The 27,891-nt window shown below is 39.6% G+C and overlaps 2 protein-coding genes across 3 annotated transcripts in view; one reads left to right on the forward strand and one right to left on the reverse strand.

Moving 5' to 3' along the window:
- Positions 1–10,787, forward strand: part of FBXL5 (F-box and leucine rich repeat protein 5) — a gene marked incomplete at its 5' end in the record, with an annotated part of 37,923 nt that extends 27,136 nt beyond the window's left edge. For both annotated transcript variants that reach the window (XM_081999077.1, XM_081999078.1), the window contains 2 exons: positions 1,615–1,763; positions 9,513–10,787. In XM_081999077.1, coding sequence (XP_081855203.1) covers positions 1,615–1,763; positions 9,513–9,589 — 226 coding nt within the window. In that variant the 3' untranslated portion in view covers positions 9,590–10,787. The remainder of the gene's footprint in view (positions 1–1,614; positions 1,764–9,512) is intronic.
- A 3,129-nt stretch (positions 10,788–13,916) lies between these two features.
- CC2D2A (coiled-coil and C2 domain containing 2A) overlaps positions 13,917–27,891 on the reverse strand; it is a gene marked incomplete at both ends in the record, with an annotated part of 66,349 nt that continues 52,374 nt past the window's right edge. Inside the window, 9 exons of the mRNA XM_081998918.1 lie at positions 13,917–14,105; positions 15,136–15,313; positions 15,780–15,838; positions 16,470–16,592; positions 18,665–18,799; positions 20,351–20,464; positions 21,281–21,370; positions 21,853–22,056; positions 25,819–25,995. Of these exons, the coding sequence (XP_081855044.1) occupies positions 13,917–14,105; positions 15,136–15,313; positions 15,780–15,838; positions 16,470–16,592; positions 18,665–18,799; positions 20,351–20,464; positions 21,281–21,370; positions 21,853–22,056; positions 25,819–25,995 (1,269 nt within the window). The remainder of the gene's footprint in view (positions 14,106–15,135; positions 15,314–15,779; positions 15,839–16,469; positions 16,593–18,664; positions 18,800–20,350; positions 20,465–21,280; positions 21,371–21,852; positions 22,057–25,818; positions 25,996–27,891) is intronic.

The raw sequence follows: 27,891 nt of genomic DNA on the forward strand, positions 1-27,891 counted from the left end.
GAGAAAAAAATAGTTGACTTGAACATTGAGATGGCTTCAAGAGTTAAAAATTTCCTGTGTGATAATATTTGCCATTGATATTTTGTCGTGTCAGAAAAATGTAGTTACTGCTTCATAATGAAAATGGGATGAGGCTGAAGTACTTGCAGCCTTCTACCTGCTTAGGAGTGCTGCAAGCGCTTAGGGCTAATTAAAGCTTCTTGGAGTGGGAAGACTTCATGCCTACCTGTACTGTATGCTGTAGTCTAATGAGAAATAGTGTGAGGCGCTGCTGGCATTGATTTGTCTCTCTAGAAACTTCATCCCCATTTGACGTTCAGAAGTACTAGCTGTTCAAATGTCTCCTGTAGTGGTTCTTCTGACACTCTTTCACCCACCAGCGTTAGCCTTGCTCACCCTAAGCTTCAGATAGCAGTGCTTTGTGTTTGAGGTTGTTGCTGTTCAAGTGTTGAAGTGGACTGGTCCTACCGAGTTTTGTTCAGTGGTGATTAAGTCGTGCGGTGTGTAGTTTGCATGTTCACTGGTCTGTTTTTTTCATGACTCTATAATCTAGGACCAAAGGGAGATTTGGTCATTGAGTCATAGGAAGGCGTTAGTTGTGCTGCCAGTTTCTCATTGGTCTTTTTTGGATAAAAGACAGTATTTAAGAGCTGAGAGTGTGCTGCAACAAGTGTTTCTTGCACTCATCAGAATAGTTTTGAGTCCCTGAGGAAAGAGCATGAAACCTCCTAATAGGAACATTTGCCAGTTCATCTTATAGAAAAGTTGTTAACTTGTAGCTGATTTTGTGGTCAACAGTCCTTCCTGCTGACAGGAGAGAGTTGTACAGTGATGCTCTGAAGGCATTTCCAGTTTCATGTTCTGGCTTGAATCTGCAGCATGGTGATTCAAGCCCTGTGGTTTTTTTCAGGTGGATGAGCTTGTTTGCGATTGATCTTGGGCTGGCTGCCCTATGAGCTCGCAGAGAAGCAAGCAGCCTAACATGGAGTGATTGCTCAGGTGTGATGCATCCATGAGGCTCTTGCATCAGAAGCCAAACTCTCTTGCACTTTGAGGAAAAATAGAGAATTCCACTTGAATAATAAGGTAGTATGTTGGCAGAGAGAGGCTCTGCTGTCACCCCTAGGAAGATACCAATTTGGATTCCAAAATTATTTTAACTAAAAAAATATAAGACATTCAAACTTTTGGAAGCATAATGCACCAAACTTGGGAGCATCATGTTTTCAGGGTGAGTTGAGGAATATACATCCCCCTGGAAGAGTTGCCAAAATCAGTGGTGTTTTGGAGAAGAATGTCTTCGTAGTTCTTTGAAATACTCAGTCACCTCTGGAGTCATTAATAAACAAAGTGATTTACCATTTAAGTCTGTCAGAAGGAATTGTTAGCTTCTGCAGAAATAGTTTCATTTTTTAGGTCTGTTATGCAGCTTCAGGGGTGATCTCCTTTATAGGATATGAAACTGCTGGATTTAAACCTACACAGTTTATTAGAGAGGTGTTTTGGGTTTTTTTTGTTATGAGACACAATCAAGTCTGTGACTTGGCAATGTACTTGAGTACTTGTCTGTCTAGCGCTGTGCAGGCTCTTAACGCATCTTCTGTCTGTTAACAGGGCATTGACTCTGGGAGGAGGACTGCCGCATTTGGAACACCTTAACCTCTCGGGTTGTCTCACTGTAACTGGTGCAGGCCTGCAGGATTTAGTTTCTGCATGCCCTTCTCTCAATGATGAACACTTTTACTACTGTGACAACATTAACGGTAATGTCTTTTTAGGAAGATGTGATGCTTTTCTGGGAAGCAATGTTTGGTTTAAGGACACTTTTTAAAACAAAACAAAAAGAACCACCAAAACCACACTTTTCTTGGTTGTGTAGCACTGAGTTTCACAGATTAATTATGAAATGACAACTCTTAAGTAAGTTTTTGCTTGTTCGTTCTTTTGGTGTTTTTTGCTTGACACTAGTACATTTCTGTATTACCTAGGAAAGCTTTTTTTTTGTCCATGTGTCTCATAATTTAGTTTAGCATGAGTAATAGGGTCTAGACAGTAAGTCTCCATATGGCTAATACCCACTTGCCCTCTCCATATCTTACCTGTAGACCATGTAGTTCTATTTTTTCTTTATGGTCATAACTTCAGACAGAGGCTTCATTAGATTAGTACCAAAGCAGTGAGGAAAAGGAAAGGAACAATGTGTTTTGCCATGCAGACCTCCCATGTTGCAGTAGTTTTGGAATAGGATATTTTTGATCCTGCTGTCATGTGTCCTTATGGAAAATGTAATTTAGTTTTTCTGGTTTTGCTTGACTCGGGAACTTAGGGATGGATCTAAGCTGGAGAAGGATCTGGATAAATGCATACATTTGTTTATGGTGCAAGTCTTTTCAGTGTTTACCATGCTGTAATTCAGCCTATTATGTTAGGTCCAGTAAGCATTCATAGCATTAAAGATGGAAACCATGGTGTGACTTGTATTCCATGTGTGAATTTAGAACAGGTAAGTGCAACAGAAAGGAAGGGAAAAAGAGGATAATAACTGAGTTCACAGGGTTAGAAGAGCTTATTGGGTGTAAAGCAAAATTATATACCCTGGTAGTTCATGATATTCAGCTTGGTAATTTGCATCTACATTGGGATGCAGCCACAGCAGGGGTACAGGATGCCAGAGCTTTGGTACTACAAGTAAATCTGTACTGACATTCGGGTATTCGATCCACTGAAATTGATACAAGATGATGCATTTGGATTGGATCCTAATATTAAAAGTGAAAGTATTGTCATATTTTGCTTCCATAATTTTTGCCCTTTATGCACTTTTTTGACACTGATGATAATTTTTCTTTTGAGACATTTGCTTTTTGTTACTTCCTTCAGTTTCGTCCAGACTACAGCTTTTAATAATCTTCTAACATTTCAACCTGAACATTTTGAGGTTCCTTTTTAAAAAATCCTTCACTGACTCTTCTTCCTGCATTCTGTTGAGTTTAAAGATGTCTTCAAAGACCAGTTAAAAGCCTTTTTCCTTCTACATCCAATTCCTTGCTATTTTTCCCATGTTTTCACTCTGTGTCAGTAATACCAGATTTGATGTTCTGGTTTGTCTTCAGACACTTCTGTTTCTCTCCTTGTCCCTAAAATACACTGTGCCGTCTTAGTATTAGCTTACAAAGCTGGAATCTCTTGTGTGAGTCCACCACTTTAATGCTTGGCTGTTTCATAATATCCTAAAGAAATTATTTATATTTAAACAGAATCCTTTTTGGAATTACTCTGTAAAGTTTTCCTGATCCTCTCCCTGTTTATTTCCTTCCTTCTACTGCTTGCTGGAAGCTGTGAGCTCTGCTTGGTTCTGTAAAGCATCATGCCTGCCTTTGGATGAACAGTTACTCCTGTAGACAGAAATCAACAGGAGAGTGAGGCTGTAATGGTTTGACTTCTGAGATGCTACTATTTCTCAATAGATACGAGAAGTGTGTGGCTGTTTCCTTTAAGAAGGAAGTTGATAAAAACCGAGTTGTTCTGGCAAAATTCTGGAATGGGAAATAACCCTTTATAACTGAATCCCCTGCAGTTTTATCTGGGTGCTGTTCTTTGTATGTTCACTCGCACTTCATTGTGATAGGGCTGTTCAGTGCAAAACTAATGCCTTATTCCACTCTGTGGGCAGCAGCATTTCTGTGACAGCTTGAACTATTTCTGTATCATTTGGTATTTCTAAAGTAATAGAAAGCAATAGCTGTTTCATTCAAATCAATCCATATATGAAGCTGCTTGCACATACATAGATTGTATCATTAACTGCTGCACAAAGATTACTGGTCTGTAAGCATGTAGAGAATAATTCACTAATTTTCTTTCCCCACCAGCTTATCAGGGATTGTTTTGGGGGGAGTAGATATGTTCTGGGATCATGTAGGAAAACCCATCAGTCTCTTGCAGAAGAAAAAATGGAGCCAAGAGCATGGAATTTAGCCATCTCTGAATAACAAAGATACCACTTTGGTCTTTGGCATATAAGGGCTTTACTTTCACCTACAGCCTGTTTTGAGATACGTTTTTTCTATGAACACTGAGCCTAATGGGGGCCCTTACACACAGCTTCATTGGATTTTCTTTGTGGAGGCCTTGCTGGACTTGTTTGGTAGGCATGTTTGTTTGCAGATTTCAGATTTTCTGAAAGTGCTGGTCTAACCATAGCTGCTCTATCTTTTTAGTCTTAGTTTACTAAAAAGGTAGAGCAGCTATGGTTAGACAGACTCAGTTGAGTCTGAGTCACAGACTGGTGTTGCACAGCAGTAATATGATGGAGCAAACAAACAGAAAAGAAATTTGGAAGTTTGTGCAAATTCATTGTCTCTGCTCATAAAAACTGCTAGTATGACTTCAATTCTTGGTTTGCATACTAATGTTTAGGATCTCTACCTATGTTTTGTTCAACACTGGAGACTAGGAGTTAGATAACCCTCAGCCGCAGCTGAAAACAAATCTGTCAATATACACTGCTTCTAATTGCTGATTTTGTTTAATGTCTAAAACACACTCACTTGTAAATCACACAACTCAGTAAGAAGAGTTTAATGTTTGAGTTGCCTCTTGCCACTTAGAAGCTTGTATTTTCCCCATGGACTCTTTTGTCCAGCTGTGTTCAATCTCTCCTTACTGTATTCTCAGTTTTAAGGCCTGGAGTGCTGTCAGCTTCAGGATTAGAAAAATGAGGCTCCCTAACTTCTGCAGCATAGCTCTTTGCAGCTTTTAAGTATGATTCAGTTTCTAGAGCTTTTTAATGATGTAGTCCTCAGGTGCTGTAATTGAAGAAATAAAGGGCATTAATGAAATAAAGTTGTGGTGATTCTGATGATTCACTCTTTTCTTCTGGCATTTATTAATTCATTGGTGATAGTTTGATCTGTTTTCCAGCAATGGAGTTAAGACTTTGCAATTTCTGTTGAGATTTATTGACTCCTGTGTGCAGATTTATATGGGAATGCATTGTCATTAGACTTCAAGAGTTTGGTGTCTCTAAGTCCCACAGATAACCAAGGTGCTGTCATAAGGTCTCTAAGTGTAACTTTACCAAAGGAAGATAGAGGGTAGCACTTAGTAAACAGATTTGAATTTAATATTGCCTTTTTTTAAAGCTAATGCTTAATTTCATAACTTTTTTTGGTAATTCCCCCGTAATGTATTGCTTTTGCTACATTACCATCAAATACGGTACGCAGTATTGATGATGGAACCTCTCGCTGGTGATGCCTGTGAAAAAGAACTGCCTTTCCTTCCCTCCTTTGTGTTCCCCTCCAGCTTTTTCTTAACTGCCTTCAGCATTAGTCTGTGTGTGGCTACCTTTTTTAAGCTCAGTTGAGAACTGGGATAGCTGAAAGCCTTTTTCTTTTCTTTCCTCTTCCTAGATGGGTCAGGGACCCATCTTGTTGATGGGTGACACGACCACATGAGTGTTTCTGCTGCTACAGGCAAGAGCTAGAACAAGTGGCTAAAGGGTGTCTTGGTCTGGGTTGTCATGTATTCTTGGTGAAAAGCCTAACTTCTTTCTAGGAAATTTTGAGTAATTTTTGTTTCACTAGTACATGTAACAAAATGGAGTAACCAAACAATGATGCTGCTTTCTTATATTGCAACGTGTTTATAGGTGCTTTATTTGAAAACACTGAGCATCATGAGTAAGCAGACCTCTGTTCTGGGTCACGTGAAGAGTCTGAATCAAATGTGCATGTAAAGAGCATTACAATAATCCAGTTTAGAGTTAACTAAATCAATAACGTAGACTGTGGCAGGTTAGATGAGAATCTGATTAACTTTGCTTTCCCAGGTGAAGCAGCCCAAAACACATTTAATTTAGGCACTTCTCTGATAGCAGTTGTGAAGTTTTCACAGTCAGTAGAAAGAGAGAGGCTCTTCTGAAAAGTGATTCAGCCCTCTGTAAGATCTGAAATGACCATCTCTCTCACTGCACAATATAAAAGGAACTGTATACAGTTACCATATTGCTGAACTTGGTGCATCATTGAGGTGAGATGAATTGGAGACCTTGTCTCCAAGAGTCCAAAGAAAACAGGAGAATGTGGGTTTTGGCAAGATTAAAGAGATCATTTGAATTTAAACAGAGAGAGTTTGAAAAACAAAGTCCAGTCCAAATGAGGTCAGTAGGAAAGAGTGGGGAAATCAGAGATTAGGAAGCCAAAGAGATGTAGCCAAAAGTCAGTTGTAAATAAAGCCAGTGAAACAAAACCAGTCTCTGTGGCTAGCAAAATTGAAATGCCTTTGCTTTTGATATCTGTATCAAATGTAAAAAGAACAAGCTAAGGAGGGCTAGGGTTACCTGCCTAGGTAGAGATACATGACCTGTGGTGGAGGGGATCAGTTGCCATGTCAAAACCAAATAGGCTTATTATTAAAACAACCATTAATGACCCTTACTACCTTGTTGTAGTAAGAGCATAAAATACCCTCCAAATCATGGGAATCGCCTGTACACACTAAGAAAGAATACAGGGTGGGAGCTTTCAGGACATGAGGTTTGAACCCTGAATATTTCATTTCATCGGAGTTCTTTATCAGAGGCTATAAAGGGAAGTTAGTGATGGATTAGACATAGGACAAGAAACGCAGCAAAGGAAGAAGGGTGGATTTTCACTGTCATGTGTTTAATGTCATTTGTAATTCAGTGCCTAATAAATTAGGAGATAAACCTATGAACTTTTCAGGGCATGCAGTTTACTTAGCAGTTTCTAAGTTTTTTACATTTTAAGTTGCTATAAAACTGGTTTAAATTTAAAAATGGAAGGCTAATTAACGGATAGGAAGAAAAGGTGGGGCTTAATGGCCACTGTTCAGGATGGACGGGAATCTGCGAGGTGACATCTCTCTCCCTGTTCCCCCCTGCAAGAGTTCTGTGCTGTGATCAGTCTTGCTCAGCATTTCCATTGCTGTCATGGTGTAAGAAATGCACACAGTAATTTCTGAGTTTTTGAGTGGTACTGAGCTGCCTCAAGTAACGATACTGGTGCTGAAGATTTCAAGAAGGACTTCTTACCAGCTTCGATATAGCTGTATGTATGGTTATATGTCCGGGTGGTTGGGAATAATCAAACTGTGATTGTATGAAACTGAATTTGGAGCTGGCAGTTGCAACTTGGAGATGATGATTTCAGAGGGCTGTCGGTGCTAATTCTGAGATCTTTCCTGTTTGCAGCAGCAGCCAAAAAAGCCACCAATGTTATGCATCGTCAGGGTGTTGAGGACAAGATAGAGGGTGTTGCTGCATGGTCCTGGAAGCCTTGGGGCACTCACATTTGGAGTACTGCATGCGGTTTCGGTCTCCCCATCTTGAGGATTGTATGTAATGGAGTTACAGAAGATACAGAAGAGGTCTACTAAAAAGAGTTAGGGAACTGAGCTGCTGTCTTGCAAGGAGACACTCAAAAGACTGGAATATTTCAATGTGGGAGCGGGAAGGGGGATGACTGTTTACAGAACTGGGAAGGCAGTGGATGAGGTCAGTGTGCAACAGTAACTCTCCAAATTCTGCAGTATTAGAGCTCAGCGACAGCAGGTGAGGTAGGAGACTGATTTAAAGCAGATGTATAATGTGCATAATGTAGTCAACATCTGGAATTTGGTCCCATGGGGAATTGTGGAAGCAGTTGGGTATCGGCAGGTTTAAGAAGAGGTTAAACAAATGCATGCACAACTGAACCATAAACAAATACTGAAGGGAATGGACTTCAGTGTCCCTACTTAAAACAGTTAGGAATGCTGGGGGAATATAATAGGTATGCATGATGGGCTTATATGGTCTCCCTAGATAATACTTGCTGTTGCCAGTGATGAAGGTGGGGTTAGATTGACCATTGGTCAGACCTAGAAGGGCAGTTTTTATGTTCCAGTTATGGGCATGAGGAAGAACACTCTTAAAATGAGGATGGAAAACAGTATTGAAGTATTTAGTATATACACTGAGTATTATATATTGTATTCAGTATTGTATATACTGAATATATATATATTCAGTATATACACCAAGTATTCCCTCCTTGGGATGTTGTGGTTCTGTACATTTTATCAATGAGCATTTTACTATAGAAATGTGACAGTTGCTTCAAAATTTTGATGCGCTGCTTAGCTGTGGCAATGATGAGGAAGGTCAGCTACGACTTGGAAAATGCTGCTGCACAGAACATGCTCTGCTAAACCAGCTATTCAGAAGCACCGAGTCTCCTTTTTAAAGGACTTACGAAGAAGCTTTCAAACTCTAGCTCGTAAGTGACTTGGAGGATCAAAATTTAGTTCAGGTGAATAAAAAGATGTGAAAAGGAAAATTATTTTTTTGACAAATGAAAAGTTTACTATTTTGCATACTGTAACCATTGTCCTTCATTATAGCTTCAGGTTTGTTTTATTCAGACTCATGCATGTTAACTTAATTATCTTGTAGAATGTTGCTCATTCGTGTGTGGCATGAAGCGGAAAGCTGATTTCCAAACACCAGATTCTCAGAAATTAATTAAATTCTGACTTTAAGTTACTGTTCAAGGTGAAAAAACAAGCCAGACATACCATGGTACTCTAGGTCATTACACTATTTTGGTAGTCCTTTCTAAATGTATTAAAACCACCTTAAATACTCTTTGATTTGTCTCAAAGGGAAGAAATTTAGGTTGTCCTGGCTAGGTCTTTACCAGCTTGTTGTAGTTAACTCAGCAACCCACTTCCAATTTATGTTGGGTGCCAGAGTTCGGGCAACCTGAATGTAAATGTTTGTGTCTCTGAAGCAGGCATATGCTGCAGGAAACAAAACCCTGTACTACTAAATTTAATAGTTTATCTCACAGTCACTTTAACATTTCAAATTAAAGGAATAACAGTAAGTGAAGGTAAGTGGAGGTGGGTAGAATTACAGTGTTGGTTTATACCATCTGTGCTCGCAACTTTTTCTTTCTTTTTGAATGGCTAGTGTTTAGCCTTATGGCTTCTGATAACTGCGGTGATACTAAAGGTGATTTTCTCTTTAGTTTTTGAATTTCCAGTTGGAGTACCTGAGTCTAGCCAACCAACTAGAAAACTGTTTCCATTATAGTAGAAATAGTCTTGGAGATTATGGTTTCTTTGGTAATGCTGTGAAGTCATCATCTGAATTTGAAAAATGGGAGTTAAATATACATTGTGAAAATACGCCTCAATTCTGAAAGCTAGCTGTGAGAGCTTGCTTAGACTTGCTCATTTAGTGTTGCTCATCGTACATCTGTGTCATTTTGAATGTGTTATCTTCATGGCACCAGGCTATCAGAGCAAAAGTCTCTTGAAAAATGACTGTTCCAGTTGAGATTTTTATACTGTGGTAGTACTGGCAGTGTTTCAGACTTCATTCAGCACGGAAGTTTAGCATATTAAAAGAAAGGAGACAGTTTCTGAATTAACCAGGTTACGAGAATTCTGAATCTAAATAAATGGCCTTTTCTTCTTTTCACATCTGTTCTGTTTTTGTGCAGGTCCTCATGCTGAAACCGCCAGTGGATGCCAGAACTTGCAGTGTGGTTTTCGGGCCTGCTGCCGCTCTGGCGAATGACCGCTGACTTCTGATCTTTCAGTCTACTTCATTTAGCTGAGCAGGCTTCCTTTCATGCACTTTACTTACAGTTCGCATCTTGTGTTAACAATCCTTGGAGTGAGATTTGTTTCTACTAGCCTGACCCTGCCCACAACTTCAAAATCTTAATTATGAGTGTACTGTACAGTGTTGTAACAATCTCACAAAATCTCATTTGGTTTGAAGGGTGTTGGGTTTTGTTTTACTTAATTTGGGGAAGATGGGAAAACATTGATTTTTTTTTTTTTTAATGCCACTTTCTTCCAAGTTTGGCACTTAAATATACTTTACTGGATTATTTTGTGTTAAGTGAATGTTTTTTTTATTTTGAATCCATAAGTACCATATAAAGCTCTGCAGAGAATTTGAAATGTACTGTTTGTATCTGGGTAACAATTATACATCTTTAGGAGCCTTGTTTCTCCCCCTTTCCTCTCATCCTGAAGTTGTTCTTTATATTGCAAAACTAGGGAAATCCCCACCTTCCTTTTGCATTTGGTTTTGTATTTGGGCTTGAAAGACATACTCAAATAAAACATTCCCACCAACAAAAAATTTATGTAGCAGTTGAATATATATGCTCTGAAGACATGATATTCAGGCGTACTATGCCAGTAGGCTGCAGAGATTGGGTGGGTGGGTGTTGTGGTGGTTGCAGAGCTGTGAACCTTGTGGGGGGGGGGGGTGGTGTTTTGGGTTGTTTGGTTTTTTTTCTTCCCTGTGTTAAGATGTGCTTAAGATGACAACTTCAAGGGATGTCAGTTTTCATTCATATGAAACCTGTGGAAGACAGTGATACATTTTCCCCATTGCTTTGATTCTTTTTTTTTTTTTTAAAAGACCCCTCATTGAACAGTAGAGACTAGCAGGGAGGCACAGAATCCATTGCTGGGCCGAGTGAAACCTGCGCCAGGAAGGGTGATGAGTAATGCTGGAGCGGTGGGGGATGGCGGGAGGAAGAGCCTGTTGCAGGAATCACAGAATCACTAGGTTGGAAAGGACCTTTAAGATCATCAAGTCCAACCATTAATCCAGAACTACCCTGTCCCCTAAACCATGTCCTGAAGCGCCACATCCACACGTTTTTTGAACACTTCCAGGGATGGTGACTCCACCACCTCCCTGGGCAGCCTGTTCCAATGCCTGACCACTCTCTCGGTGAAGAAATTTTTCCTCATATCCAATCTAAACCGCCCCTGGCGCAACTTGAGGCCATTTCCTCTTGTCCTATCGCTAGTTACTTGGGAGAAGAGACCAACACCCTCATCGCCACAACCCCCTTTCAGGGAGTTGTAGAGAGTGATAAGGTCTCCCCTCAGCCTCCTCTTCTCCAGACTAAACAACCCCAGTTCCCTCAGCCGCTCCTCATAAGACTTGTGCTCCAGACCCCTCACCAGCTTCGTTGCCCTTCTCTGGACACGCTCCAGCACCTCAACATCCTTCTTGTAGTGAGGGGCCCAAAACTGAACACAGTATTCAAGGTGCGGCCTCACCAGTGCCGAGTACAGGGGCACAATCACTTCCCTGCTCCTGCTGGCCACACTATTCCTGATACAGGCCAGGACGCTGTTGGCCTTCTTGGCCACCTGGGCACACTGCCGGCTCATATTCAGCCGGCTGTCAACCAGCACCCCCAGGTCCCTTTCCGCCGGGCTGCTCTCCAGCCACTCCTCCCCAAGCCTGTAGCATTGCATGGGGTTGTTGTGGCCAAAGTGCAGGACCCTGCACTTGGCCTTATTAAACCTCATACAGTTGGCCTCTGCCCATCGATCCAGCCTGTCCAGATCCCTCTGCAGAGCCCTCCTACCCTCCAGCAGATCAACACTCCCACTCAGCTTGGTGTCATCTGCAAACTTACTGAGGGAGCACTCAATTCCCTCATCCAGATCATCTACAAAGATATTGAACAAGACTGGTCCCAGAACCGAACCCTGGGGAACACCACTTGTGACCGGCCGCCAGCCGGATTTAACGCCATTCACCACAACTCTCTGGGCTCGGCCATCCAGCCAGTTCCTCACCCAGCGAAGAGTAAACCCGTCTAAGCCTCGAGCCGCCAGTTTCTCCAGGAGAATGCTGTGGGAGACGCTGTCAAAGGCTTTACTAAAGTCCAGGTAGACAACATCCACTGCCTTTCCCTCATCCACTAGGCGGGTCACCTGGTCATAGAAGGAGATCAGGTTGGTCAAGCAGGACCTGCCATTCATGAACCCATGCTGGCTGGGCCTGATCCTTTGGCTGTTCTGCAGATGCCCTGTGAGCACTCTCAAAACCAACTGCTCCATAATCTTCCCTGGAACAGAGGTCAGGCTGACAGGCCTGTAGTTCCCAGGATCCTCCTTCCGGGCTTTCTTGTAGACGGGCGTCACATTGGCAAGCCAGTGGAAGAAGTGAGCATTGCAGCCCCTGCTAAGTTGCAAACTTTAATGGCCACTTGCTTGTGTGACTGGCATAGCTGCAGGTGGCTTTTCTCTTGGGCAGTGGAGGGGCTGGTGGCAGCCTTTGTAAAAGGCAGACAAATCCTGCCTAATTTTGAAGGCTGGCAATATGTCAAACTATTAATTTTTACCTTTTTTACTAATTGGCTAAAGTCTTTTGAGTTGTATTTATTTACGACAGCAGTCATGGTGACAGATATAGCTTAAAAGATTGTTGGTGTCTGGGAAGTCAGCCTGCAGGCATAGCTGGAGATTACAATAAACTGCCAAGTTTTGACACTTGTTTTGTTCCCACTAATACTGAAGAGTAGTAAGGTAAGAAAAATGTAAGTGAATGTAGAGTTGGTGCAGAGTTGGCTGTTCATGGTTACCAGCTGAACCTGGTAGTTCTGCTAGTGGCAGAATGTACGGTGCTCAGTTAGAAGCCTACAGAAGGGTTATGAAATTATACCATTATTGCAGCAACTGCTGCTTCAAGTAAGCTGCATTTAAATTTACTTTGGTGCCCATTTGTGCAATGCTGGCTGAGGCAAAGCCGAGAGGAGTAAGGTACACGGTGGATTTTCTTGCATCTGTCCCTGTTCCAGAACACTTGTTTCTGAGGCTGGGAAGATACGGCCGCAGGTCCTTCTCCTTCTTGCTGCTAGGTGGTAGTTTCTGTGCAGATTGGTGGAGACACAGCTGAGGTGTGTGAAATCAGCTTGCAGAAAGTTCTGTTCACTTGCACCATGTTTCTTCTTTACCCGTCTCTGAAGGGGAGCTGCACTAAACCTGGGAGATACCATCAATGTTCAGCAAAGCACCATGTGATGACAGTGTAGCTACTTGCTGGTGGAGGCTTGTAGGGGGAACCTGTGGTGGCAACCACAGGCTCTAAACCAAAGAGTCTGTGTCTAGATGGACTGATTGTAGTTTGGAATTAAGCTGAAGAACAATCTTAACTTTGATCTGCTCTGATGAACATCCTTCCTAGCTCAACTCACTATCATTTTTGCTTGGAATAGTTTGATTAGTAAGGTAACTGCAGGAAAGGAATATCTATTTGTATCAGCAGTAACATCACTACTTACACAGTAATAAGCGAATTTGATTTTTAGTAAACTATTCTTTCAGTAATCTTTCACTAGGGCTTAACTTGCAGCTAAGGTTCTCAGACTCCAAAGTAGTTCAATCAAATACTTCTATAAAATGAATGAGCTTCCACTTAAGTTTTGGTATAAATATTTATTAAATACTTTGTCTTTAACTTTTAAAGAAAATGGGTGCTGGCCTTGTACAGACACTAAGAAGTAGCAGAAGCAGCATTAAACTGCAGTATGGCCTTCACTGATGGCTCTTTGGTGCATGAAATTTATTCATGGGTAAATAGTCCTGGTCTTCACACAGGAACTTGGGTACTGGAAAGCTGTAACTATTTGTATTGTAACTGAATGATGATGTCTTTGAAGAGGAAGAAGGTCTGTAGCTAAAATAAACTGACTAGCTAAAAACATAGTCTTCAGTGCATGAATCCAGGAACCAGGTTTCACCTGAGAATAAGGTGGCCAAACTCTACCATTTGACTCATTGCAGAGTCACTGTATGTGGGCATGTGTAATGCTTTTAAGTGTGTGATGTCCCACTGGGAGCTATAGAACACTGTATAAAAAAATCACTTAATTTTAAGCTGTTAGTCTTTTCCTTAGTGACAGTAAGTAGTGTCTTCAAGTGGTTGAAGGGTGAATAAAGCTCATGTGTTTGCAGCTACTAAAAATCAGGTTGTCATTCTATTTTCAAAATGCTTGGCATAGCTCAAAGCAGTAGTGTGAGAAATCTGTTATATTTACCCTACACAAGCTAATTTCTTGAAGTATTCTGACTGGTCTGTACTACCTATTTCGAACAAGTGAAGCAATGTAAATCCATACAGAGAGAACATTTTGGGGATAAGCATGAATATACACGGCCAGAGCAAATTCAACATTGGAAACATCAATCGTATGAACTCCTGTGCTGTATACAGCTTCTATTAAAGGTCTGACTTCAGAAAATGGCCTATGAATAGGAAATCCAGAGACCTGGGAGAAAGGAGGAAAAAACACATACGGTAAGAAGAACAGGTAAATAAACACATAGTTTTAAAAATCTGCTTTACTGTGCATGTAAATATTTTTTCTATTGCTGGCCTGAGGAAAGGCAATTAAAAAAAAGCGCATTTTGTATTTTAATATCACCTCTCTATTTCATATACTCCAGCCAGGCTTTCACATTTTTCCTCTTTAGTCTGGGTTAAGTTCAAAGTGAAGATGTTTATTCTATATTATTGAACACATACAGCATAACTGCTGCTTTTCTGCTTCTTAATTGAATTGGTTTTAATTCATTGTGTTCTCCTGTCTGCACTGGCTGGGGATGTGAGGTGGCAAGTGTCTCCTGCCCATAATACATTTCAGGTCCAACAGGAACTGAAACCTTAACTCACTCTGAAAATTGCCATAAGTTGTACACTGCATTATTACCATGTGTGTTTTACATGAAGGGCAGAAGGACCTTTAGAACAGCCTGCAGGAAGAATGTATGGGTGCACCGTTGGCTGCAGTAAATACTTGAGCAAATTTTCTTCTGTCTTTAAAGGGTGGAGCAAAGACTAAAAATTTTAAGTAAAGCATGTTGTTGCATGGGCTCCTGCCCCTGTATGTAAGCCACTGCCAGGTTCTTACTGACCAGCCTTAAGAGCTAATGCACCAATCGGCCCATAAGCATCCTGTGCTCAGAGACTGCACTTGTATGTATGGATGTATTGGAGGTAGTGACTGTTGTGGTACAGCAGTACTACAAGAACAACGCAGCCAGTTTATCTTTACATTCTTATCTTTATGTTCAACAGAAGCTTTTTATCTCCAACATCTACAAATAAAATTAATCACCCCTCCTTTGCTCTCTAAATATTACACTGGTTTGTCTTTAGTGTAAAAGCTTTTGTGACTTTTGGTAGCAGAGGAAATAAATAGCCTAGAACTCTCTTCTATACCACAAAGTAGTGATACTAAATCCTAGGGATTTAGATTCCTATTTCTGTGCACAAGCCAGGTATGTTGACAGCTGTACCCTGTAATCTCCTAGCTGTTTTTGCAGCTCTGCCTGATGGTTGTCTTCTACATCTTTGCCTTGGTTTTGTTCCAGCAGTGGCAGAAAGTTACGTAGGGTAGAGGTACAGTATCTGTTCCAACGAGTTAGGTGCCTTGGTCTCCATTCCATAATCTTATCTTTTAATATTTTTTCAATCCTGCAATAAAATACACTGATTATTACAAGGGTAGTATTTACTGAACATGGGAACTGATGTCCCTTGACACACTTGGTACAGATTACAGGGAACACAAATGACCTCATCTGAATTTGCCCAGGAATGCAATGCCACTGTAGCTATATGGGGCCTGCATGTTTGTTAACAGGGCTAGGGGCTTACAGCCCTTTTGGTCCACACCCTTTCCCTCTACAGCATTTTGGCTTATTAGGAAACTTTACAGCAATGCTTAATCACTTCTTTGTACCTGGTAACCTCTATTAAAGAGAGAAAACTTTTAAAAACACTGCAAGCTGTGGTTTCTGATTGTAGGCCATTCTCAAATCCTATCAATCACTCAAAGCAGGTTTTTAGGACCTAGGTATGAACATGCTTGAGGAATATAAGAAGGTGCTTCAACTCTACTGCTCTACAGCAACAGCATTTGTTTCAGAGGTAGAATTACCTGCCCTGCAGTTCCACCGCAGCAGCCTTGTCCGAATGCTGATACACTAATTCTTCAGGCTAGCAATAAAGAATAAGTTTAAATGTTAGAAAGCACAAACTCTTCTAGCTCTACTGCAGTGTAACTTCAGAAGTTACTGCCTTGATGGTACTTGCATGCATTCACAATTATGCTAAAATAATCAATTTTTTAGTAGAGATAATAAAAATAGTAATGAGATATTTGTGTGTAATGCTGGTGTGTTTGGAAGTTTACTAGGAAAATAAAAACAGCTTCTACCTTGGATAAACTAGAAAAATTCCTGTTTGTTTACTAAGGATGTGTGTACAGCTTGAAATAGTGCCTTCTGAGCTGTAAGAGAAAAGTTGACATTTTTGTTACAACACCAAGGCCCTTCTTTGGATAAGGTTGTGTTAAAGATTTGTCCCATTTACTTCACTGTTGTCTGAGATCTGCCATAGATATTTAGAGGACAAGAGATGTGCATTCATTCTGTATAAAACCAAATAGTTTGCCATATCCCTGCATTCATTTTTTTAAGGAGCGCCTAGGAAAATCTTTTTAAAACCCAATGCTATTACAGAAGTATACTTAACCACAGAAGTCCAAAGAACTTAGTCTCTGTTTCTTTATACCAGGTCTGTGATCTCTCAACCCCTCACATCGAGTTGCTAATAGATACATTAATACCTGAATGCTGTGGAGACCAGGGTAGGGCAAGCTTCTGGAGAAGAATGACTTCCAAAGTTTTGGTTTGCTGGTATCAAAGTTTATCCTTATTGGGGAATCGTATTCTTGCATATTAAACCAAATCTATAAGAAAGCAAGTTTGTTTTAACTTTCAGTGTATAATCACAGATACGGAACACATTCCACTTGCATGAAAATAAAATACTATATAATCTTGACCTCCTTACAGCAATTACCAGTATGAGTTCATATGAAACAAGGTAATCTTGTATAGTCCCAGCTGATGGGCAAATTTTGCATTCTTGCATCAAGAGGGATGGTGCTAGTCTGTCATGCCTTGTGCTTCTCACTGTGGATTGAGATCAGAATTACTGTCTGCAGTTGGCACCTCTTCCTGCTGAATCTTTTTTTCTCTGGTATTTCCTTTTCAATGCCTTATCTACTGTGCACTGTGGCAGTTTTCATGCTTTCAGAAAAACCTTCTGCCTTCAGCAGCAATGTGGTGTTGGGTTACAGTATACTCCAGAGTTTCTTCTGCTGAGCTGCCTTTCCACTTGTCTGGACCACTACACATCTTTTCTGAATTCTGATAAAATTCTTCCAACGGCCCAGCACAGTGCAGCTGGGGCTGTGATGCCTGGTAGCCTGTTGGACCCCAGCACCAGTTGCTATTTCAAGCTTATGATGCAGAAGACCAGCAGATACTCCACACGCATGCTCAGCTTCTATGTATATTTTGTCATCAAGGGGAACTGCATGTCTTGCAATCCACTTCTTTATCGACATTGTTTGGTCTGTGTTTGAGCATAGGCTGAAGCATACAAGCATTGAGTCTTCTTCAAATTAATAACCTTTAAATAACTACTGCTAAGGCTGTGAAATGTGCCAATAATTAATATGTAACCTCTTGCAACTGATGGTTCTGTGTACAACCTATATGACACAGCATGGCTAGGTTTTTTTTTCTCCCTGTTGAGTAGGAAGTGGCAGCACCCCTGCTCAGAGTCACAGGGAGACTGAAGGGTGTTGAGCTCTGTAGTTCAAGGTTAGCTGATTAGGTTGTCAGTGCCAAAGTCTTTAGTTGCTGCTTCCAGCCATCAACAATAACATTACATTTTTCTTAACTGTAGGTTTTTAGTACTACTGCCAAAAAAAAATCCCAAACCTAAATACATTCAGCCACTCCCCAAAACACTTTCCATGAAAGACACTTCAAAGGACTTCTCCAGGTATGTTTTCAGTACAGAAAATGAAGGCAAATGTTTGCTCTATTTTGATGCACAACAGAAGCCTGAGTCTGTGTTTCCAAAACACTGAGGAGCAAATTTTTAAACTCAACTTCCAGTTTTCATTCAACTAAATCTTAGGGTTCTTTTTTTAAACTCACCTTCTGTTTCCTCAGGTTCAGACTTCCACACATCTCTCTACCTCACCCTCATGTCCCCTCTTCTGTCCCCAGAAGCTGCGAGTGTCGGCCTCCAGCCGAGTGAGGGCATGCTGCTGGCCAGAAACTGCCCAGGGTTTCTGTTCCTCCCAACACGGGCTCAGCTCTGCCCTGTTCTGCAGCCTTTGGTTCACCTGCCCTGAGCTGCGCAGCTCTTGTGATGTCTCCTCTCTCCTCTGCCCCCCTGCTCGCTCTCAGAGGGTTTCCAGCTACACAATTGGAATGGTATATTGTGAACAGGCAGGCACTAGTATTACCTGTGTTTTACAGCAAATAAACAGCCAGGCAAAAAACCCCCACATTGATTTTGTGCCTTGTAATGCCAGCTCTGTTTTGCACATTGGACCATTCAGGGCTGTGCCTGCCATTATGTATGCAGTTCTAGTGACTCCTTCCAAAAATCAGTTACATTTCACCTATTAGCTTTGCTGAATTACTAATCCTCAACTAAGCAGTGGTAAACTGAACATATTCTTAGGCCATCCAAGTTGGAAAACATGTAAGCAAAACCCAGTAACAAAAATTATATGAATGGATGTCATGATCCACCTAAATGCTGATTAAAAAAAAAAATCTTTCTTATTTGTAGTATTTAAAGTAGGTTTTTCAGCTACTTAAGATTGAGTAAAATCACTAACATAATGACAACAAATATAGTTACATTGATGAACAAATGATGCATAGGTGAAGAAAACTATCAAGTCATCAGCTTTTATGTGTATAGAAATGTGACAGGACTGGGTACACTTACGTTATCACAGCTGATCAGACAGTATACATTTTGTAAGGGGCAGAAAGTATCATGCTGCCCATAAAAACATCCAGTACTGGGATTCCAAATTACATATTGACTTTGTTCCAAAGTTAATACATATGCAGTTGGTCCCTAGGAAGAAAGAAAAGTATGAGAAAAATGTTTTAAAACTGCCTAGAAAGACAGGATGCTTTGTATTATTTGGAATATGAAATTTTCACTATTGAGATTAATAGTACTTTCTGGGGCAAACTGGGAGGAAGAATTTACAGGTTCATTATAATTCAACCAACTAACGCTTCCATAATAATGTATTTTGTGTCTCTCATATGGCAGAGAAGTGTTAGACGTACACAGCCCCAAGCCATTCTTAACATACAGATTCTGAAAGTCGTCTTGGTTCAGCTACGAACCGATGCGAAATTCCATATGCAGGAATGTTTAATGCATGCCATTTCAGTATCAGCAAGTCTGTCTTGGCGACTGCCACAGCTCTCATCCACGGGCAATCCCTCGAGCTGAAGGACTGCAGCCCAAGGCAGCACACTTTATGACACATCATCAGCCTTCCCTTGTACAGGCACATAGAGAATATAAAAAGATAGCTGTGAAATTCCTTATCAGCAACCCCTAAACTGCTCTTCTGTCGTCTTGTTATCTCCCTTATTTTCCAGGCACCTTGAAATACCTGCAATAATAATAAAAAAACATTCATTTTATGCTGTTTAAGGACTACCATCTCCATCAGATTTGGAGTGGAAGCAATGTACCTGAGTACCTGTTCCCGCAGCATCCAAGAATGTGCTGAAGAAACTACTCTTGACACAGATTTTTAACAAAATTCTGTTCAGCAAAACTTACACATGTGCTTGGTAATTTAAAATACTAATGGTGGAAATATGCATTATAAACAGTCTTGCCATCTCTTCGAAAAGAGCAGTATTGGTTACTAAGAAATCTGAGTGTTCCCCTGAGAACAAATGCATCTCCTAAAGGGGCAAGAGAATCTAAATGGTTTAGTTCTAAGATTGCTGCCACAGTGGCCTCACAGCAAGACAGGGCACCCAGCAGCCCAAGGCAAAGCAGACTGCCTAACCTGCCTGTATTACAGAAGGCAGATGAAGATTGACTGCTCGAGCCTGAACAGATCCATCATTACTCTTGCAGCTTTGCCATCAGCTGGAGAGAGAATCAAGGGATGTGTATGTACCAGTAAGAATCCCTTGCAAGCCCCTAACCCTCTCCTGCCACCTCTCAACCTTTACCCAATCCCACCCAAACACTGTCACAGTCTGTGTACTCACAACTCTGACACTGTGCATGGACTGTCTCTATTGCCTTTGTCCTGGACAAATCATTTATACAAGCTAAAGTCCAATCAAGGTTTACAGATGCTTGGCATTGTGCTGTGAGGACGACAGCTACTACCAGATTAAGCATGGAAACATGGGTCCAGAAAAAAACCCAAAAGCAGATTATGTTTATATTAAGATACACTTTCAACTCTTCCCCCCACGCCCCCCCCCCCCCCCCGCCCCGGAAAGAATCAGTTCCAGCAGCACCAATATCTAGATAACTTCCTGGAAAAACATGCCAGCAAGACACTGTTCTATCCATTGGTGGGAACCAAAGACTTCAGAGAATAAAAGTTAATATTCAGACCAAATAAAAAAATCCTCTTACCTCAGGAATAGCATTTCCAATGATAAGCCAGGCTTTTTTCCCCATACCAAGAAAATAATTACACAAGAGCACGGCATGTTCTTCCTCATCTCCCGCCAGAAGATAAAGAAATTGCTGATTGAGATAGACAAAAAAAAAAAAAGTCTTTCTATGCAGTTATTAACTGTGTTTTCAATTTACAACATTTAATAATATTTCTTAACACTCCTGAAGCAAAAGAGTAATCTCAGATCTTTGCAACTGATCTTTATTGTTTATCGGGCACTGCTTCACCATGCAGGATGAAGAGTGAGTGCTGTGAAAATCCATGATGCAGATCTAAGATTTTAGCACAAGAACCAAAGTCTTCATCTTTTGAGTTATTCTGAATTTTGCAGAAAAGTTCTGAGATGGTAAAAATATCATCTATGATTAACTTAATGTCTGCTGTTATTCTATAGATGACAGGATTTATTTCTATGTGACAAAGAATGCTAATCTCCCATTATTGCTGACGTTGCATGCAATGTTTTTTTCTCTACTTCCTTGGAATTGCAATGACCAATTTTAAGTCTTGTTTTTAAGTCTTCATCAATCAGCATCCTTTCAGTTGTGCATGACTAGCCACTTTGGATTGTTTTATAACTGAAAAAAACCCAGGAAAAACTTAAAGCCCTAAGCATTCTTCAAGTCCATCACTGCAACCTATCAAGGATAAAAATTTTGGCTCATATCAGGATGAGCAACTTTTCTCAAGCTTTGGTTCTCCTTCTTTGAAATAAATGGCTTATAAAGAAAAATAGTCCTCACAATAATAGAATCACAGAATAATTTAGGTCTGAAGGGACCTCAAGAGTTCATGTAGTACGAACTCCTCCCAGAAGCAGGGGCTGCTAGGAAGTTACATCACATTCAAGAGGATAAAGAACTCCTGTTTAGTGCATCACTTACGTCTGATGTACTCCATAAATCACAAATTCCAGCAAATGACACACTATCTGGCAAAAAAGGAATCAAAGCCACATATCGAGCCACCAATTCCTGCAAGAAAACAAAATAGAGCAGGTCACGCCTTCCATTCATGACACAGATATGTAACAACAGATATATTATACCAGATGTGAAGCATAGTGCTGTTTCCACAGATATCAATGACAAAACACTGACTAACCTCATTACAGTAGCAGCCAGCTCATTTTAGAATTTATATCAAAGACTAATATGATTTATTTCCATCGAGGTTTGGCATAATTCTTTGTCTTTTAAAGAACAACACTCATTAATGTACCTATTTTTTTTTCCAGAGAAGACAATTACATTTTTCCAGCATCATTATGGATAGACTTACTGTGTATCACATGCAGTCATTACTAACTTTATTTTGTATCTCCAGTTTTTCCTTTATGAAAAGCGTAGCTATACAGCAAACACATAAAAATGTTATGTGCCTATGCGCACGTGCACATGCAACACATTCTGAAATCCACATCCCAGAAAATTCACTATCTTTTCTAAGTACTTACTGCTGCTGTTTGAGAACTATTTGGGACGGCATCAAGAAGCTCCTGTGGTGGATTCAGAGGTTTGATATATCTGGTAATAAAAACTGTTTTCCCATTGAGGTCAATTACAGTTGTTAGGCATTGGCGGCTTGGAAACTTTGATGTACATTCAGCTTCATACTTTTCTGCTGCCTGGAGCAATTTCTCATCTTCTTCGGTATCAAACTTCAAAAGACAGTAGAATTTATATAAAAATAGTTTTATTTAGAATTTGGGCTTAAGTCTTTACTATGTTTGGCTTTATTTCACCATTTATAGGAGCATAAAAGGAGTGCAAAATTATTTCTTAATAGCATTTTGAACTTGCCTTGCAGTATATAGTTTGGCTCACAGATATATAAAAAAGATCAAGGTAGTGGAAAATCAGGCAATTTGCATTTACTTATGAATGCACATAATAACCTGTAGCTATAGCTGGCTTTATTAAAGCATTGAAAATGTAGTGAATGTTATGGCCAAGTAAAACTGCAGGGATGAGTATGTAACACCACATGTTAATTCAAAAGGTAAACAGTTACGGTTAGGTACTAATCCTACATGCTATTCACATCACATTCCATTAACCAATGGTTAAGTTAACAAAGAGTTTGTTAACTGCAAATCCACACTTCATTTCCTATGAATAAATACTGCGATAACCCTGCACAATGCCAAAAATATTTGCAGAGAAGGTCCAAGTAATTTTTAGACAAATCCTTGTAACTCAGGCTTGTCTAAAATTTTAACACTTTTAGATGAGATTTTACAGAAGCAAATCTAGGACTCAAAAGCACATATTAACTACATAACAATGACAATTATTTGCTCACGTCACCTAAGATGTCATCTTGTAAAGGTCTTATGATCAGTCAAAATATTTTTTTTAATCTACTTAGAATCCCTAATATATTTCCAGTGGTGCTGAGAATTAAAGCTCATCCTTCATAATGTTTTTCTTCAAAATAAACCACTTTTTGCTTTGTTACCCTTCTTCCCAAACTAACCAGAGGTGGAACAGCTGGGTAGGGCCCTGCAGCGAGACCTCCAAGTCAGCAGAGCAGGCACACAGCAGTGACTCTTCTCAACCATAATTAACGGCCGAAATACACAGCCTCTGGCACTTTGTACATGTAAATGTAGTAATTCACTGCAAATATTACTGACAAATAAACAACTACTATGTCAGAGTCAAGTAACTGAAAGTGCAAAAAATTGCTGAATGGCACAAAATCAAAATCTTAAAGCTAAATCTTAAACAGGGAACAAAAGTTCAACTGATTAAGCTTAACTCAACTGATTTAATTTATTAATATTGTACCTTCTTAAGCATTTCATTCATCTAAATAGAGATTCAGGAAGGACAGCAAGAAAGAGAGGAAAAATAGGTAAAGAAACAAAATAAAGTATTACCATCAAACTAATGTTAAGTTTAGCATCCTAGAACAATACACACATATTTCAAATGACTTAACTACAGCAGGAATGGCTAGGAATAGGAACAAAGGATGGCAAAAATATTGTTAGTTTCTGTCATTTTATGCCAAACACTCTCTATAATAAGTATATGTGTTGCATTTGGGGAGTTGCAGCACAGAATTAGAACTTTTTCAGTCACAGTTAGAATAGACACACCTATCACTTTAGTAGCGTTTTGATGGACAGATTTCATTAGATACACACCACCTAAAATAGAACAGTCTCTTAATGAATTTCGTCTTGCTTTACTTAGTTTCCTCTAACGTGAAACTACATTTTATTGTCTTCTATTTATATTGCTTTGAAAAAAATGGATTATTTGAAAATCCTGTACAATGTTTGCTAAAGAAATAATTTGGTTTGGCCTAGTATCCAAGGTAAACAAATCATCTGCTGCTACGTAAAATTTTTGTAAGATTTAGAAAAATCTCTAAGTCAGAGAGTGAACAAATATCTGGCAAAACTCCTATTTATTAATCAATCACAGCTATTTTTTTCACTGTTCTTCAAATTCTAGAAAACAGATCTTATGTACCAATAGTTTTCTTACCTCAGCAACATTTTTTTATTCCTGGTTTTACTTTCAATGCACTTCAGTAGCAATGCATTACTTTTTGGTACAGTTTAGCTTTGATAGAATCATAGAGCAACCCAAGTTGGAAGGGACCTGGAAAAAACATCTGGTCCAACCTTTGTGGGAAGGGCACCCCAGATGAGATTACCCAGTACCCTCTCCAACCTCATCTTGCAACTTCCAGTGATGGGGACTCTACCATGTCCCTGGGGAGACTGTTCCAATGAATGACGGTTCTCATTGTAAAAAATTTCTTTCTTGTACCGAGATAAAACATCTCCCAGTGCAACTTGTACCCATTGCCCTTTGTTTTCTCAGGGTGGCTTCTTGTGAGGAGAAGCTTTGACATAAAATATTTCTCGCTACTTAGAACAGGACTTATTTCCTGTGTTGTGACTTAGTGTTCTATGATTCTTCGCTGCATCTTCAGAATGGAAGGTACTTCAGTCTCTTTCTAGTTCTTTATGTCTCAGTTTTGGCAAGGATCATATTTGAAATGAAAGACAACTTATGTCAGAAAGATCTATGACTTTAATAAAATATGCTGGTTTTTTCCTGGCTGAAGTGTTCAAATCAATTCTAAATATAGCTACCAAACTGCACCATTATACTATGCATTAATACAATACATAACATTTTGGTAACTAAGCAGCAAATTGCATCTACACAAGAAATTCTGAACATTTGCTCATTACTTAAAGAGGTCAAGATTTGCAATATATAGTCCATAATATTTTACAATAATCTCACCCATTATTTGAATTTCTATGAATTTTCTTTTAAAACAGTACTGGAGACAGGTCTTTCTATAAGCAGAGCTATGTTTCCTTACAAATTCAGTACATTTTTTTCCCAGTAACTAATTACTATATGTGAAGATTAAGACTCTGAAACTCTTGAATAAGGTCTCATCTATTAAATATGCTTCAAGGCTGCTAAGTTTATATTTATGGTTTAGAGTCCTAGTAATAATCTTATTCAAATTAATAAACCTTAAAAGGCATCCATGAACTTTATTAATCTTTATTTTCAACAGTACTAAACTGTAACAATTCCCACAGTACTGCATGAGAGCAAGAAAAGATATGAGTGGATAATTTCCAAGACCATAATTTAAAAGGGAAAAAGGTTTTTAGATGCATCATACAGTTTTATATTTCTACTGAAAAAGAACTTACATAACAACAGACCTTTCTCTCCAGTTCCTGTTTGTCTCTAATAAACGACCTGTGTGGCACTGAATTGGAAGAGAATGAACTTGCTGCTGTTTGTGCATGAAAAAGATACATCCTTGCTGAATGGATCTCAAAATCACTGCATAATGTTACATAAACTAGCAAGCGGTTTGCGGATTTTAACTACATATTGTTGTTAGGGTAAGGCACTTCGGCTTTAGTAAAATAACTGAAGAAATAACAGCTGCTGTTTAGAAATAATTATCTTCAAATCTGAAGGCACGCATGAAGCCGTAAACAATGAATGCTGTATTTGAATAGTATAAACACAGAAGCAAGAAAATACTATGTTTGCACCTGCCACCTCCTTTTTGTCCACTGTTCACAAATACTCACATGAATACTTTATTGTTTACAGAAGTAAATAGGAAAATTATATGCTTACAGATAATGAATGCAAATATGCTTTCTATTAACACAGGAACTAGATACCTGGTGAAAGTTATTTCTCATGCATTAAATGTTCATCTAACTTAATGGTGCATCCAATTAAATTGAACTTAGCTAAAAAATTTGAAGTAGAACACTCAGAATTTGTATTAATGTCATTCTGTACTTGTATTCATGTCCTTCGGTACACTAAGCATATCTATTTATATGCACCTCAAGAACTGCACCACGGGAAACAAAAAGCAAGAATATGATGAATTACTGATTAGTTACCTTTTCTCTGACTGACTCTCCAGGAATGAGCTGTGGTTCAATGGTAATAAACAGTGTTATATACGAGCCCTCACTCATATTTCGCACAGAATCATAACCTCTCTCGATTCCCAGGTTCTTTTCTTTGCTGTAGCCAAGGAGGACTGGAGGAATATCCACCTTAAATGTACCATCAATCTACAACATATAGAGAGAAATATTTCTCATTAGAAGCAAAAAACCAAAAACTTCCTTCTCAAATACATTTGCTTCTTGTATTCAAATATTTTATTCCTTTCACTTCTTTATTACTCTGAAGTACAGAGCAATAAAATGAGAGCATATGACATACATACTGATTGTGGGAAAATCATGAAACATCTCATTGTTAAATGTATTAATTACAATTGGATTTCAGCCTCTCTTGCATATTACGGACACTACTATTTAATGTAATGGAAATCGTACACACTAGTTCTTAGAGAAAGAGAGACTGCTGTTTCAAAGAAAAACAATGAAAGGCTGGCAATCTCCACGTGGCACCATTTACCTGGAAAAATGACAAAATGGCCAAATACAGGTTGCAGGACTCTGCTTCTGAAGGCAGCATCACACCAACAGGCCTTTTCCTATGTTTCAGTGATATGGGAATGATGCTCTAGCATCTCACAGATGGACACCTTCCATGCAGAAGCTGCTGATGCTTTTTGGGTGCAACTGGAACTGGGCCCATTCAGCCAGCTTCCCCATGGAAGAGTGCTCTGATAGACTCACCAGCCCTTTGCACCTCCTTCTGCCACCACAAACAGAAGATAAGGCCTTTCTGAAAGGTTGGGTCAGATGAGATGCCCCACGCTTGCTTGGGCAAGTCTCAACAGTAGAAGTACATAGCTTTAAAAGAAAAGCAAGAAGATTAACCTCCTAATTTGGGCAGAATTCAGATGACTACCATCAGGAAGGACATCAGTGGATGTGGAAGATGAACAGATGACTCACTGGGCTGGCCATCAAACAAAATTAAGAGATTAAGAACAAAAAAATTAAGAACCAAATTAAGTTTTGACGAGGCGAAAACTAAACAAATCACTCAATTTCTGTTGCACTACAGTAGAGCAGGATGAAGAAATGCTTCATTTGCTACTGAAATTTAATTGCTATATGCACCTTGATATAACTGCTGGACTGATGAGGCTTTTTCAAATTCAGTAAGAAACCCCATTCAAGTGAAAAGAATCTCTGATGCTGGGAAGATGTATGCAGGCACTCATACTATGCTTAGGGAATCACAAACTGCAACACGTCTTCAAAGAGACTCAAGAGTGCATCTGACAGGAATCCTGGAGTTACGCTGGTTCTACAACAGAAAGATTGGTACGCCAACAAGAAGCATGAAGAACGGAGGTTGACATCAGTATTGGCAATCCTCAAAGATGGGTTACAGGCTGTGTTCTTCACTATGTATTAGTAAGCAGTCTGCTAAAATGTCTAAGTCTGCCCATTAAGTCTCTCAGGACTGTGAGCAGACACACTTCTCGGGTGAATTTCACGCATTCAGCATGGAACATTTCCCTAAAAAGTGTAAAGATCTTGTTCCTTCTTGTTTGCTGACCTACAACAACAGTGGTCATATTACGTGACATTGTCTGCACAGGACGGCCAAAGACTCATGAAAAGAAGGCTAAACCTTCTTCCTACTTACATCTTCTTTAAGGCAATGAGAGCTTCACTCCATAGGGCACCGCAACCCTCAAGGACCTAAATCATTGATTAACCTCCCAAGCTGAAGATAGCATATTAGTAATGATCTAGCAGAAGCAAGTGGACTAGTACTGGTAAGACATACATTGCCCAAAATTTCTCAGCAATGAAAGAATTCCATGCTTTTTTGAATCCCATGACAATTATGTTCTGTTATGTCTTGCAAGCAAAGAGCCCAAGAACTGCACTTACTTACATTAAATAAGACTCCTACAAGACTTAACCTCCATCTAAAGAATCCAGGAGGCCCATAGTATGTCTTAAAGCCCTTAAGGTTCTGGGTAGTTCCCCATATAGCCAGAGAAGAGCAAATTAATGCATCATTAGGTATGCAAC

Source organism: Phaethon aethereus (genome assembly GCF_964289735.1).
Source record: "Phaethon aethereus genome assembly, chromosome: 4".
Lineage (NCBI taxonomy): Eukaryota > Metazoa > Chordata > Aves > Phaethontiformes > Phaethontidae > Phaethon > Phaethon aethereus.